Below are 15,489 nucleotides of genomic sequence, written 5' to 3'. Positions count from 1 at the left end.
TTCAACTGCCCAAAGGTAGTTTTATCAATTCATTCAAAATAACTTAACTTTACCATCTACGATGACTTTAATTATTTAATAAAAAACAATTCTGAGAGTGAATAAATTTTTCTAGGGATCAAAAAAATTATTAAAATCAGACTTTTTTCAATTTATTGTTTTAAGTGTTTAAACCTTTCCATACAATGGATGCTGTGTTTCCGTCAAAGTCAAGCAATTTGGCAATGTTGGCGGAGATTGGAGGTGAGCTTTGGTACATCGATACACCTGTTTTGAGTGACAGTCGCGATGGCACAGCACTTCCTCGAGAATGCGGGGGTGGGGACCCTCCAACCAAGAGCTCCGGGGGGGGGGAGGGTGCAGACTATTCCGTCCCCATTGCCCAGCTTTACGGCCCTCGCTCCTCAGGCGACACCGCTGGAAATTTTTGGAGCGCCGCCCAACCTCGTTCTTCGACCCCTCGATCCGGATGCGATTCTTTCCGCTGACTATATATGCGCTTCGATTTCGATGGATCGCACATTATGAGGCGAGAACTCGCCCATTAAAACGTATTACCCTCGTTGCTATTAGGAGCCCGAGACGATAGAAGATCGAAATGCACGAGTGTCGTTATGAAGCATATTTCGGGACTTTCCTGGAGTAGCTGCTCAGGAGCGATCGAGATCAATATTTAAGAAAAGAGGGGAAGGAGAGAGTGTTGGTCTAATTTTGACGGAGGCTATTTGTTGACAAACAAATCCGTTTCCATCCATGAATGATCCTAGAGTTGACGCGAGAGAGTATGATTATCCAGTCTGCCGATGTGCGTAAAAATGTTACAGTTCCCACACACACTTATGAACTAAATTCAGCAATGAGGCACTACCATTTTTTCCTCAATATAAAAAAACCTCGGTGGAAAAATGTTCTTTTTTATAGGGAGGTACTTTCATGGATGAGTTTACATTTACATTACACGAATGAGCCCGAAACAGTTCCTTATAGCAAGGTGCAATGATTAAGTCACAGTCTATGCTCTATACATGGTGTTTTTAAGGGATAAATTCAGACAAGCATTTTTTTAAAGAAAAGTTTCAAAACATATTGAAAACTTTCAGCCCCGATCACTTTTTTCTCTATTTCCATCCCCCTCCCCCCGCTCTTAGAATCGGGGTATTTTTAACGTAACATGGCAATTTATAGCATTGACAACGATAATTTATTGAAAGCGCAACCATTTTACCCGTGAGTTGAAACGCGATGCTCTAGATTGGCTCAACAAACAGAAAAGAACCAATAGAATAGTTTAAAATAGATTGAAAATTGTGAAAAGCGATTACGGTATTGCACGATACTCTTATGTATATTTAGCATCTGCAATGACACATGGGATCGACAGAATTCTGCTTGTTCAGATCACTTTAGTTAAATCTTTCGATTGATCAATAATCTTCCAATTCAAACTGATAACATCATTGTCTAAGAATATAAGCCTGTCCTCAGGAAGGGTTTATATACTCTTGATGATCAGATAGTATCTGCGTTTTATTGTGCAAAGTGCGTCAGGCACAAGAAGCAGGAAGAGTAATAATTTTTCATTAATTTCTTCAGTCTTTCCTGATTTCATTTGATTTTTTTTTCATTTACTTTCCCGTTAAGAAATAGAGAGTAGAGATGTATCCCACAGGAAGGGTAATAGTTCCGAGACTGTGTGTATTTTTCATGATAGCCCAAACGTTTGTAGAACAGGGAACGGCGTTTCTCAGTGATGAAAGTATCAACAGGATAAATTCAGCTCAAAATTCATGGAAGGTAAAGTCTTTCAAAATTTCATAATTTTTAAACTGAGCTTATTCGCAATTTACGGGAACGATTTTGACTAATTTTTCAGATCATCCACAAAGTTTGATTTGAGCAGAAAAACAATTTTTTCTTCATTTGTTTATTATTTGCCTAATATTCCGCGAGGAAGCTGCAAGTAACTATAAATTTCACATTTAATTTCGTAAATAATAGAGAATATAACCCATCCGTATCATACAAGCTCTTCAAAAGAAAGAATTTAGGCCGATAGAATCAGTCAGCAAATCTACTGGTCAGGCCTATAGAATTTTTCGTCGCTGACAGAATGCCAACACAATTCGTACTGAAATTAAATCAGACACGCTGACCGATACGGAATAACGATTGCCTATAACATAGATTTTAGATCAATATAAGGAGTAAACACAACCAAAAGCTGAATAAACAGGTCCGCCGTTGCCTACGAAAAGAAGAAGAAAAAAGTGCACCCCAATTGATGCAGGCAAATGAAAATTTTTAAAAAACTCCGAAAATTTCAAATAAAAAAGGTTACATTATTTATTTTTGGAGATTTTGACGATAAAACTTAGTGAGCCATTTTGATGGTGACTGATTTACATCAGCATCTGATCCATCTGTGTGTGGCTTAAAAAAAAAATTGTGAGAATTCGCGGTACTACCAAAAACTGTTCTGTTATTTGTGAAGGCTGGAAGAAATTATGATTTGAACTCAGAAGAAAAAATAATGCGATTGTTGGACAAGCTGGATGAGAAGAACTTAGATGAAGCGGACGAGCTGCCACTCAAAACGAAAGATCCGGCTTGGCCCTCGGACGAAGAAATTCCGAAAACGTTTGACGCCAGGAAAAAATGGGGTAAAATTTGCCCTCAAATATCTGATATTCAAGATCAAGGAAACTGCGGCTCCAGTTGGGTAAGTTGGGTTTTCAATACCTCTTAAGATATCGTTAATGTTCATCGCTAGAAAGGGTTTAAATCTCTGTCTCTAAAAGATTGTGCGAGGAAAGTATACTCATTGAAAGTTTCAACCCACACAATTTTATGTCGGTTACACATCACTGATAGAAAAAAACATGTCGTTATAGTTACCTGAAACCGACACATGTCATTCTGTGATCTCAAAGTCTAAGTGTTGATAATTACTCAAATTTGTAATTCTTTTCTGCATGAATCTATGCATGTCCGCAAATGTATGAGATTTCTGACAGGGACTGATTGCTTTTTCAATTAATTTGTTTCAAGTCTTTAAAATTCTAAAAACTGAGTGTTCACCCTAATATTTCGAGTACCATAAAATCATCCCGATAATGACACATAGTTTTGTACCCTGATGATGATGCTTTTCTGAAAACTTCCTGTAAAAATGAGATTTACTATTAAACTCTAAATTAGCTTTATCAAATGTGTGCATTACTTTCAGGCCGTAGCCTCTAGTTCAGCGGCTTCAGATCGACTGTGCATAAAATCAAAAGGAAAATTTCAGGATTCACTTTCTGCTCAGCATGTCGCGTTTTGCAGCTTGAGGTTCGGCAATGGGTGCGATGGAGGGTAACGTAGAATCCTAACTCATATTTTTCGATTAAATTATTTCTGCGCCAAAGATGTTCTTATCATAACGGAAAAATTGAAAATGAAGCGAATAAAATATAAGAACAAGTTATCTCCGTACAGGATATCTAGGTACCTGGTGCCCCCCGTCAATGTAGAAAAAAAAGGAATGGACCACTAGACAAGGTACGAATTTCAGCATTCTGATACATGTTTCGTAACTAAAATTTCACGTAGAACACGATGCGCACAACAAAAATTACCGCAATCAACTCCTTACGAAGATATTTAATGATTTTTGATGAGTGAATTGAAACCACCCGCTCATGAAAACTCAATGCTCTACGTGATTCACATCGCGCGCTAAACGTTTATCACTGCAGTCTCTGCGATATAAAAATCTGGCAACCTCAATCTTGACGCTTAGGCTCAGCTATAGCAAATTGTTTATAGTTTGAACAACGCATGGTGGGCAATGAACATTGCTCGATTGAGAAGCTTGTTGAAACCGTTGTAGTGCACGATTTGACTCACGTAGAGCTTTGAGTTTCTCGTGAGCGGGCAGTTCAAATTCCTCGTAACCAATGTGAAATAAAAACGTTAATATCTTCGTTAGGAGTTGGTTTCAGTAATTTCTGTTGCGCGAGTCGTGTTTAACGTGAAATTTTGGTTAAGAAACATGTATCAGAATCCTTTAACTCGTACCTTGTCTAGTGGTCCATTGCTAATTTCTTTGTTGAAGAGGAAAAAGTGGGGTGCTTTACTAAGTATTTATAAAACGAGCTTTGGAAATTCGATTTTAACGACACAAATTTTAAATGGCAATTGGTTTCAAAATGGTATCATATCGAGGTTATAACCTACCACCTAGATTTAGTGCGAGTATGATCACCGCAAAAGCGGCTCTTAAATACTTTTTTCCCCTGATAATATTCAGATAATAAGGAAACGTTGGATACAATGCGAGATAGCTGCAACTGACAGGAACGATTCTTGCGATTTGACCGTCTAATTTTAGTGCATTTATTTTCCTAAAATTCAAAATATGGAGCTAAAATCAAAATAATTCAAACCGCTTTGATGCTTATCGGAGATAGAAAGTTTCGGTTACAGCTTAGGACTCGGGACTTCCATAATTTCTCAATATCCCGATCCCCTGATTCTCCTTGAATTTTTTCATTTTTCCTGACTACCAACTTTCCGAATTCCCTGATTTTTGTTCCTGGCTTTTCCTGATCTTTCATCAAGAGCTCCATTTAGATTTTTCCTTCTTTTGATTACGCTAAATTTTACTTAACTATGAACAGATTCTCTACTTGTAGAGGTTCAAATTCAGGATTCGCGCTCTCTTGAATGGCACCAACTGAAGTTGCCGAGCCGGCACGATGCTCGCAGAATTCCCTAATTTTTCCCTTGAATTATTTGATTTTTCCTGACTTACCAGGTTTTCTAAATTGCCAGAAACCCCGCGTAAGACTTAAATTTTAACAGAATATTTCTAATTTTGACAGTGCTTAAAAACATCAAGCTGTACTGTAATCACGAAAATCAAAACACAGTAATAGCACCCCCTGAGTAGAGCAATGTCCTACCGCAAACCAATGAAGATGCGTCGTCCAGGATATAATTACAAAGTAATCTTTGAACCTATTTTGATGGATGTCACTTAATATTGAATATTTGCATCTCTAAATATATATTATACAGACTTGATTTTCTAAGTGAGGTGGTCAGTTGAATGCATGAAAACTTATTGCGTTTACTTTTGAACAGAAATTCGTTTTATGGCTGGAATTTCTTGAAGAAATCAGGGGTTGTGACAGGAGGAGGATTTAATTCATCCAAAGGTTGCCAACCTTACTCTATTCAGCCGTGTATGCACCACAGCAAGGACAAACCTAACCCATACCCCCACTGCCAGACGCTTCCTAAAAAACACCCTGACTGCGAACTGAGGTGCACAAACGATCAGTACACCAAGTCTTTCAAAAAAGATAAGCACAAGTGTAAGTTAAATTCACGCAGGATGGATTTCTAGCGTGTTATTTCTACAGCTTTACCCAGATTTTATCAAATGGTCTTTTCAAAAAGTCTAAATAAACGTGAATTTCCGTTAAATTTAATTAAGATACTTGAGATTTCTATATGAGTATAGATCAATGCCCTCAAAGGAACTGGTAAATGACAAAGTTGAGATGAAAATTCATATAAGAAAACGGTCTTACAGCAAAATTCTGCTTGACTGAATCATAATTCCCTACTTAAAAAAACCTTTCCTAGCCTCAAAATATTTCTTTTTCTTCTTCTTCTTTTGGGCTAATTTGATTGGACAAAAAACGGTTGTGATGAAAAAAAATGTACGTCAATTGCGGATTCAGCCGCGTGGAGCAGATTAGTCAAACCCAATCAGAGGCGTTGGAAAAAATATTCACCGTCCGTTTTAGACGCGATACATATGGAAAACAACTTAACTATACGTACATGGAAAAATTTGGTCGTTTGATCGACCGACAGAAACTCGATGGCATATAGGAAAATTTGCAAGGCATGCCACTGGTGCATTCCAGAGTATTTTTGGATGTTAGATCTAAAATTGATCTTGGTTTTGTACCATAAAGTGACGCTTCATTTTTACGATCGTACCATTTTTACCTCACGTTTGTGTCAATTTTCTGGAAAATCCTAATGCGATGGAATTTTTTACGCAACTTCCCTAATAAGCGCGCGCTGAAAAATACGATCAAGTTAATTCTCAGAATATGGTTTGACCCAAGATTTTGCAAGGCAACGTTATATTTCTGTAAAATAATGTATACAATTGAGCTTCCTCTCATTGACAGTCAAATCCGTCTACTTTCTACCAAAGAACGTGACTATTATGCAAAAGGATATCATGACACATGGACCGATAACTTTTAGTTTCCAAGTTTATTCAGATTTCTTTAATTACAAATCAGGTACGTTAATGAGTTTCTATTTTAAATCTTTTGAAACAGTTATGAAGTGATTTTGAAATACTTTGTCAAGGACCTTCTTTGACAGGGAACACTATCACAGTGTTATTTTTATTCCAGCGTCAATTTATATAAAACATTATTTCATAAAAAAATTATTGATTTTCAGACTAGTAACAATCACACATTCGAAACTGCAAATAACAACCGAGTAAATTAATTATTCAATTAATTTCCATTTCCATAACCGATACTTGTCTTTCGATGTGCGGTGTTTCTTGACTCGTGAGGAAAATTTCATGTTTCAGAAAAGTTTAACTCATCGCAAAGTACCCAAAAAATGTTTAGTGGCCGCTCGTGCTCAAGTAGCCTTGGTTTTTGGGCAAAGGGAGAAATTGAATTATCAAGTGCCGACAGCGCTAATTTTGCAATAATGAGTGGAATTAGTGAATTTTTCTGCCTACTTCTCTCCTATTTCATTTATGAAGAACAAGTCTACCGTGTTCTACGTGAAGTTATTGTGAGAAAAAATGTAATTCGATGCTTAAAAAATCCCTTCTTTGCTTAATGGCAGCCGTTGTTAGAAGTTATTTCAGACCCTGGAAAAAAAGTCTCTTGGATCCAGAGTCTAGATTCTTAAGAAATTCGATGAGGAAAAATACCTACTCTTGAAAGCCAAGCCTTTTAATTTCAGTACGTTCCACTGGAAAAAAAGTCGCTTGGATCTAGAGTCCAGACTCTGAAAGGCACTGACACGAAAAATTCTCTTGATTCAATCGGATTTTTGCTCAAATCGAGAGCCCACACCTCTCAATTTAATCGGATTTCTTTTTGATTCAAGCAAAAGTCCGATTGAATCAATAGTATTTTTTTCTGGTCAATGTTTTTAAGAGTCTGGACTATAGATCTAAGCGACTTTTTTCCAGTATTTCATTTTGATTCAAGCAAAAGTCCGATTGAATTAAAATAATTTTTTCTTATCAAACTTTTTTCCGAGTCTAGACTCTAGATCCCAGAGACTTTTTCCGGGGGGGGGGGTGACATTTTCCTAGTTTTAATTTATCCCTGTACATAGAAGCGCCTTTATTTTGTCTATTGCTTTTGGTTGCTCTCCTCATAAAACGGTAAAAATGTGACATCATTACCGTGATTTTCCTACGCTTCTAGGAGTCTACAAGAATACAAGTTCAGAATATCTTGGCAACCTTGCGGTCAGAGCCCTTGGATGGGGCGAAGAAAACGAACAACCATACTGGCTAATTGCAAATGCTTGGAATCCATACTGGGGAGACAAAGGCCTGTTCAAAGTCTTACGTGGGTCCAATCACTGTGATATAGAGGGCTACGCTCTCGGAGGAGTGCCTCGAAAGTATAAAATATAAAAACATAAAATTCCAAAATATTTATCAAAAGACAATAAATATATGAGCTCAAGTCATATGTATATCATACAGAATAAAGAAAAACATTATATTTTTGCTCTCATTCTCATTAAATTTCAAAATCTCCACTTCCAATTTGTTCAAATGATATAAAAAATTGCAAACCAACTAAATCATTGGGATAAATCTTTCCAAGACAATCGAATAAACTAGTTAGTTCAATCTTTGGTAGCAAGCACGAAAAATACTTTCACCTTACTTCAATCAGCTTATTTTTTCATTTGGGAGGGGCGGGGGTCAAAAAGAGCTTTCCTGACCAGGGCCGGATTCAGGGGGTGGCCGCATGAGCTGCGGCCCATGGCGGCAAATTTTACAATTTTTTTTAAATGTAGGTATTAAAAAAAAAAAATCGAATGTAGAACAAAATACAAACGAAGAAAGGCGACAAAATCTCTCATTTCCTGAGAGTATAGAAATGTCTAATTTTGTCGTCTTTTGTGACACAAGAGACAGCACCTTTAGATAGTCGAGTTAAGCGAGAAATCAAACACCGAAAACTCGCAATTTGGCCTGGAACGGCGCAGCGCAGAGAGCAATGATGACAAAGGACTTGAGATGAAAAGGAGAAGCTCTCGGCGCGGCGCAGCGGTCGGCATGTAACACATATTAGCGCCTACATAACTGCATGAATACTTCACGCATTGCGTCAAACACAGTGCGGTCATCAGCTGTCGGCGTGAAACGCATAGCGCCTACAAGACTGCATGAATACTTCACGCATTGCGTCGAACACAACAGTGCGATCAGCAGCGGTCGACGTGAAACGCATAGCGCCTAGAAGAATGTGGGAATACATCATGCATTGCGCTAAACACACAATGCGGTCAGCGCGACAAGGCGCGGCGCTACGGCGGCGGAAGTTACGATCATTAAACTACATTTATGATTGTTGTTTTATAATTTTTCGTTCATTTCATATAAATAGAAGGCGTTGTCAAACCTTGTCATCACTTCTTTTTGTTTGTCTCTCTTCGATAGTAATGATCAAATTGCAACAGAAATATTTTCAAAACATTTAAAACTATCCGCTCCGATCAGTCTTTCTTTCCACATCCCTCTCCCTCTAACTCTTTTCCCTCAGAATTGGGCGTTTTTAACGTATAACACTGCAATTGAACCGATTATTTTCCAAATCTCGTAAGCGCCAATCTCTATTTTAGATGTAGAGTGGCTGTTTTCCCTTTATTTCCTCTGGATAATCAATCACGTTTGAATTCAAAATAACCTTCTAAAAGGAAATGAATTTTTTGGAATTTGAAGATTGTCAAAAAAACGAATAAAACGGGTGTTCTTGTTTTACTCGCATTCGCAATTTTGGCGCTCACGTGATTCGGAAAATAATCGGTTCAATTCTTAGCACCCACAATGAGAGGCTTTAACCGTAAGCCGAAGCGCAATGTAATACATTGGCTGTACAAAAGTAGGTAGGTTCAAAATTTTGGTTCGCATGGCCATACTTTCAAACTTTCCACCTTTCAACAGAACTGTATAAATATTTCAGTAACATGAACCGATTGTTGCGACCTAAGTGGAAGAAATCAAACGGTATATATGACAGCCGATCTTCTGTCCCCAGGGCTGCAGGCTGATATTCTGAAAAGTCATTTTAGCATTGCGCAATACTTCTATTTTAGCTTCTGTAATGACATAGATAATTGACAGTTCAACTTTTTGAGAGCACTTTAATCGCCTTCCACTTCATTGATCAGTTATCTTCAAATTGCAAGTGGTACCGTCAGTGTCTAAAAATCACCCTGTGACATATATCACCCCGGACAGATATCATAGGCATTCTTGTGTGCGAAACGCGCCTAGTGCTACGGACTTATATTTCCTCGAATTGTTTTAAAAATCTTACCGAGATTTCATGGGAATTTTTTTTTACTCGGAAAAAAGAAAAGAAAAGATGCCACCCAAAGGGCAGGTAATAGTTTCCAGTTTGTTTTTATTTTTAATGGTAGCCCAAACGTGTGCTGAAAAAGGAGCTTCGTTCCTCAGTGATGACAGAATAAACAGGATAAATTCCGCTCAAAGTTCATGGAAGGTAAGGTCTTTCAAAGTTTCATAATTTTTAAACTGATCTTGTTCGAAGTTTAAGTTAGCGATGTCAACTAATTTTTCAGATCATCCGTAATGTCTGATAATTAGCAAAACAGCCTTTTCCTATTGGTTTATTTTGCCTTATATTCTGATTTAAAACTACAAGTACTGTAAATCTCACATTTTAGCTTCCAAACAATAGAGGATAATATACACATCTGTGTCTTGCAGATTTTTTAAATGCGAAGAAGGAGGCTGAATGAATTCAGTTTCAGTAAATTTACTCGTCAGTTTCATGAAGGTTTCTCGACGTTGACGGGATTTTAACACAATTTGTACTGACATAGAATTAGGCGCGCTGGTCGCTAAACCAACCTAATTGGTTTAAAAATGTAGGAAATAATGATTACAAAAAACACATATTTGTTATCTATTTTTAATAACAGAAAATATGACCACAGGTTGAATTAGAAGTACCGCAAAGAACGTACCCGTCCTACTTAACCTTATTGACGAATTAAAATCCCGAAAATAATCCAATTTAAACAATGCCAGAGAAATTTATTTTTGGGGGTATTGTGACCCAGTTAGATATTCATTTCTATGATGCACTGCGGTCATTTGAAATGCAATTTTAGAAATTCACGGTATTAACAAAAACTATCTTCTTATTTGTGAAGGCTGGAAGAAATTATCATCCCAACTCGGAAGAAAATTTAATAAAATTACTAGGTGAGTTGGATCCGAAGAACTTACATGAAACAGACAAGCTACCACTCAAAACATATGATCCAGCGTGGCCCTCAGATAAAGAAATTCCGAAAATGTTTGACGCCAGGAAAAAATGGGGTAAAATCTGCCCCCAAATATCTGAGATTCAAGATCAAGGATACTGTGGATCTTGTTGGGTAAGTAGAGTGAAATACCTGTTGAGAGTTTCGTTGCCTATAGCATGTCACTAACATTAAATTTGAAAACATTTTTTGAAAGAAACGTCAAGCAAACAGAGCTTATCTACATTTGATTAAATAAGGAGAGCAAAATGAAAATTTTAAGGATTGGAAAATTTAAGTATGCTTGATAAATGCGTTGAGAAAAAAATCGCCACACCACAAATTCTAAAACTAAATATACGCTAAATGATAGGCAAGTTGCTTCACGTGGTAGAAGCTAGAGAAGACGAAAGACTTTAAATGGTACTAGAACGTATTAGGAATCCAAGGGACGGAGGAAGAAGTCAATGATCTGTATGAACGTAGTTTTATATGCTTGATGATGTCAAACAAGACGTTCAAATGGCGTGATAAACTAATCAAAGGAACCATCAGGAAGTAATGTTCACTCTAGACAGACGTAAAGGCAGTTTCGAAGCAAAGAGCCAAAAATGCATCGAAACCTGACTCTTGTATGAGTGAAAACTAAATGACATGAACTTAGAATAAAAAATTATGAAAAATGAGGTAAATTTCGTTCTTATACAGCGACGTGCCTGACAAAATTTGAAAACATTTATTAGAAAGGACTATCCGTGGGAAGTATTGTCAGGAGCAAAATAATCTTGAGCATGTAAATTTTATCGAGTCATGGCATATTTTTGATTAAGACTTTAATGGGTGATTTCACGATAACGGGGAAAGTGGCAGCTTCGATTTGGATTTCAATGTCTGACCAAATCTAAGTGTGTGAGGATCAACGGAAAAAGAATATAATTAGCGATGAAAAGCGTTATTTCTTACTCTCCATGGATTCATAAAAAAGAGAGACTTTAAAATTGCTGAAACATTTAACCCACAAAATTCCACGTCGGTTACGTATAACCAACCCAAAAAGTATTTCCTTTATCCGTGGCGAAATGAGATTTTTTAGTCTCGAGGTTTTGGTGAAAATTATGATAATCCATCATACTCTCTTTTTCTTGCATGAATCCATGCAGGGCTACCAATGAAAACGATTTTCGACGATGAATTTATATTATTTTCCAAATAATTTGTTTCGCGACTATGAAACGCAGGAAGGTAAACTGGTGATTCTGTTATGTTTAGGTGGTGCCGTGAAATCATCATGATAATGATGAACTAGTGTTCCTAATATCTAACGGAAACGTTATTTCATGCGGTCAGATGATGATGCTTTTCAGAAGAACCACCGACTAAAATGAAATGGACTGTCCAAATTCAAATTATGCATTTATCAAACTTGTAACTTTCTTCCAGGCCGTAGCCTCTAGTTCAGCGGCTTCAGATCGTCTGTGTATAAGCTCCAAAGGAAAATTTAAAGGATTGCTTTCTGCTCAGCATGTCGCGTTCTGCTGCCACAAATGCGGTTATGGGTGCGACGGAGGGTAACGTATGACACTTAATCGCATAATCCGTCCGATCGTTCCTACGTTAAAGATACGCTTGTATATTTGATCATATCTAATCGTATAATCAAAACACAGTGCTACCCACGAGTATAAAAATGTCTCACTGAAAATTACCAAAGACACACCTCAGTCGATTGAATTAAGTTAGTTAGTTAGTATAATTTTAAGACATTCAGCGTCTCAGGCTATTAACGTCTTTACGGATAATTTTGAAAATGGGAGTATAAACGAAAATTTAGATTTTTAAATTAAGAGAGGTGAAGAGTTTTAGAATTTCGGTGGTAATATTGGGTTCATCGCATGTAAGAGGGTTTGTATTTCTGTTGATTGTAGGGGAGTAGATCTGTGATTGGAGATATCGGAGGGAAGAGCAGTCCATAAGTATGTGTTTGATGGTTTATCATTGACTATCTACCTTTGTATACGTAAAATCTTATTTTTCTAATCGTAAGTGGAGTTCAAGTTCAATTGAATCGTGGCGTGCGAAAACCGCTAATGTCCATTTTTCCAGTCTTCAGTTTCTTTGAGTGGATAATACTTTTCGGAGTTGGATGCAACCTCGAAGTGGTGTAGGTACCCGTCTCCGGGTTACTTTCATTCCAAAACGATTCCTTTTATGGTTGTATCAACTTTTTAAGAGTATTATCAACTCTAAAAAACTGAAGACTAGAAAAATGGACATTGGCGGTTTTCGCACGTCCCAATTCAATTAATGAATGAAAAACGGTTGAAATTGGTTTTTAACAGATATACGGCTATGGCCTGGGCTTTTTTGAAGAAAGGAGTTGTGACTGGGGGACGATTTAATTCATCCAAAGGTTGCCAACCTTACTCTCTCCAGCCATGTAATCACAACATACAAGAAGCATCTAGCCCATATCCCTACTGTGCGACCCTTCCTAAGGAAGATCCCGCCTGCCAAACGAAATGCACTAACGACCTTTACACCAATTCTTTCAGGAAAGATAAACACAGATGTAAGTCCTACTCACATGAAATAAATTTTGAGCCTGCTTCCAAAACTTTACTCGAAATCGAGAAATTGCTCCTCATGAAAAGATCGGAGTGTACGTGTCCAGCTTATCGAAATTGTTGACTTTTGTAAAGCGAGAACTCGTTCACGACAGAGTTGATTCGGATACACAGCAGATACGGCCTTTCAGAAAAATTCCGTTGAACTGTAACATGAATTATCGAATTGGAAAAAAACCTTTTCTTGGCCTCAAAAATCAAGGAGAGCTTCTCCTTTAATTATTTTCTTTTTTTAAAAAAATTCCAACTTGCGAAAAATTGTTGAGACGTAAGATGAAAATTTGCAGTCCTTTTAAGATTTGATTATAGAATAATTCTTCGGCCAAATCCTATTGTATATTTAAAAAAAAGGAATGTTTTGATAGGAATTGAATTTGGTAAGTGGGAGAATTGGGTCGTTTGTCGAAGGAAACTTCGTTAGCCAAAAGTGTGAGGACAATTCAAGGCATGCAATAGATGTATTTCTGTGTATTTTTGGATTCTGAATGTAAAAATGTCCTGAGTTTCATACAGTCAAATGACCTTCATTTTTTCATCGTCGCCTTAGTTTCGTGCAGATTTTCCGGGAAGTCGCGTTTGTCATGGAAATTTGAATTTTCTTGTCTGATCAACAGATATTTTTCAATTTTTTTTTTTTTTTTTTTTTTTTTTTTTTTTTTTTTTTTTTTTTTTTTTAAATCAGCGCAAAGAATACATGATAGGAACGGAACCATATTATGAAGTTATTTCTTCCCTTTGCGATGAGAACTTAACATCTTTCTTATGCTACTTTAATAATGGTTAAAATTGAGGTTTCTATCCTTGACAGTTAAAACCAACTATACGCTACCCATGGACGTGAAAAGAATACAGAAGGATATAATGACATATGGCCCAGTAACTTTCAGTTTTACGGTTTATGCAGATTTTAGAAATTACAAATCAGGTAAGTTGTTGAGTCACTGTTTTTAACCTAATTGAAACTATACTGACGTGAGTTTGAAACACTTTGACACGTGCTTAAGATGAAAAAGTAATTAAAAATTGGTTTTCACTGATTTTTGACAAGTTAGGAACAAATATATAGTTGATATTACCGCTAAATACCTTGTAAATAAATTAAGAAGTGAAAACAAAAGTTAGTTCAACTTTTGTAAATTAAGAAGTAAATACAATTATTTTCCGTTTCCATTTTATCCTGATTAATGTTACATAGATTAAAGAAGATCCTAAAGTGGCCAATTGGTTTTTCTTTAAATTATGTTCTTAATTCTCTTAATTTCATTGGGGGCAGGTTATCACTGAACCAGACAGCGTTGGTGAAAATCCGACAATGAGAGTCAAACCTAAGTTGTAACTAAATCGTATACTAATAGGCTGACGGTACTTCCACACGTGCTATTAAGATTGTATTCACAGAAATAAGACCACACAAAGTCCTTTTCATTTACGTTCCCAGAGTTAATTCAATCTTTGAAGCATCATGACCAAAATTAATTAAGACATTACATCTAATGTAATCATTTCTTTGACACGAAATTGGTTCAAACCGACATAGATTTCAATTTAAAGAACATTATGAACTTCCGACTTCTTTCCTCTACTTTTTATGCAGAATGTCCTCTACCATATTCTGCGTGTTTTGATGAGGAAACAAATATTGTGGTGTCTAAATTTCTACCCTGTCTACAGTGGTCAATTTTTTGGGGTTACTTCAGAACTGACATATTGGTTTTGAATTATTTCTATTCCTACATAGCGGCGTTTTTATAGATGTGTCTAATGTGATTGATATCTCTTCCTTTCAAAAAGGATATGATTTTATCAGCGTGTTTCTTCTACTTTTAGGAGTCTACCAGAATACAACGTCACGAACTCTTGGCAGACATGCGGTCCGAGCCCTCGGTTGGGGAGAAGAAAACGGAAAACCATATTGGCTGGTTGCAAATTCTTGGAATTCATACTGGGGGGACAAAGGACTTTTCAAAATTTTACGCGGATCTAATAATTGTGGTATAGAGGCAAATGCTCTTGGAGGAGTGCCTCGAAAGTGAAATAGAAACAAAAATAGAAAAACAAATTTTTTCTAGGAATTTTTCTAAAATACACTACCACTACAGCTGCCATGCAGCTACTGATTTTTAATGATCTTGTACTTGATGCAATTTCAACACTACTACTATCACACTTAGACTAATCGAAACGTTTATACAGATTGCTTTGTCAAACTACATCAAATCTGCGAAATTTGATTTTTCTGTAGTTTTAAGGAAAACTTGAAAAAAAAATACAGAGTGTCCAACCTAACCACTCGTTCTCAATT

General features: G+C 36.7%; 2 protein-coding genes across 2 annotated transcripts; both read left to right on the top strand.

The window, feature by feature from the left end:
• Window positions 1–1,490: 1,490 nt before the first annotated feature.
• LOC109033119 (cathepsin B) lies at window positions 1,491–9,655 on the top strand. Its single transcript, XM_019045563.2, has 6 exons — window positions 1,491–1,794; window positions 2,492–2,719; window positions 3,227–3,354; window positions 5,128–5,360; window positions 6,195–6,311; window positions 7,476–9,655. Exons 1-6 carry the CDS (start codon window positions 1,657–1,659, stop codon window positions 7,688–7,690), a joined length of 1,059 nt encoding a protein of 352 aa, XP_018901108.2. The 5' UTR covers window positions 1,491–1,656; the 3' UTR covers window positions 7,691–9,655.
• Window positions 9,477–15,473, top strand: LOC109033117 (cathepsin B-like cysteine proteinase 4). Its single transcript, XM_019045562.2, has 6 exons — window positions 9,477–9,794; window positions 10,471–10,698; window positions 12,004–12,131; window positions 12,903–13,132; window positions 13,996–14,112; window positions 15,015–15,473. Exons 1-6 carry the CDS (start codon window positions 9,618–9,620, stop codon window positions 15,218–15,220), a joined length of 1,086 nt encoding a protein of 361 aa, XP_018901107.2. The 5' UTR covers window positions 9,477–9,617; the 3' UTR covers window positions 15,221–15,473.
• The last annotated feature ends 16 nt before the right edge of the window (window positions 15,474–15,489 follow it).

This window comes from Bemisia tabaci, chromosome 1 (genome assembly GCF_918797505.1).
Source record: "Bemisia tabaci chromosome 1, PGI_BMITA_v3".
NCBI lineage: Eukaryota > Metazoa > Arthropoda > Insecta > Hemiptera > Aleyrodidae > Bemisia > Bemisia tabaci.
The sequence above is the reverse complement of the archived record's forward strand: the minus strand, read 5'-3'. Positions and strand labels throughout refer to the sequence as shown.

Coding starts and splice junctions, on each gene's coding strand:
- LOC109033117 (XM_019045562.2), top strand. CDS start 9,618: ATGGGAATTTTTTTTTACTCGGAAAAAAGAAAAGAAAAGATGCCACCC. Junction 10,699..12,003: donor GATACTGTGGATCTTGTTGG/GTAAGTAGAGTG, acceptor ACTTTCTTCCAG/GCCGTAGCCTCTAGTTCAGC. Junction 12,132..12,902: donor GGTTATGGGTGCGACGGAGG/GTAACGTATGAC, acceptor GGTTTTTAACAG/ATATACGGCTATGGCCTGGG.
- LOC109033119 (XM_019045563.2), top strand. CDS start 1,657: ATGTATCCCACAGGAAGGGTAATAGTTCCGAGACTGTGTGTATTTTTC. Junction 5,361..6,194: donor CAAAAAAGATAAGCACAAGT/GTAAGTTAAATT, acceptor TCTCATTGACAG/TCAAATCCGTCTACTTTCTA. Junction 6,312..7,475: donor TTTCTTTAATTACAAATCAG/GTACGTTAATGA, acceptor CTACGCTTCTAG/GAGTCTACAAGAATACAAGT.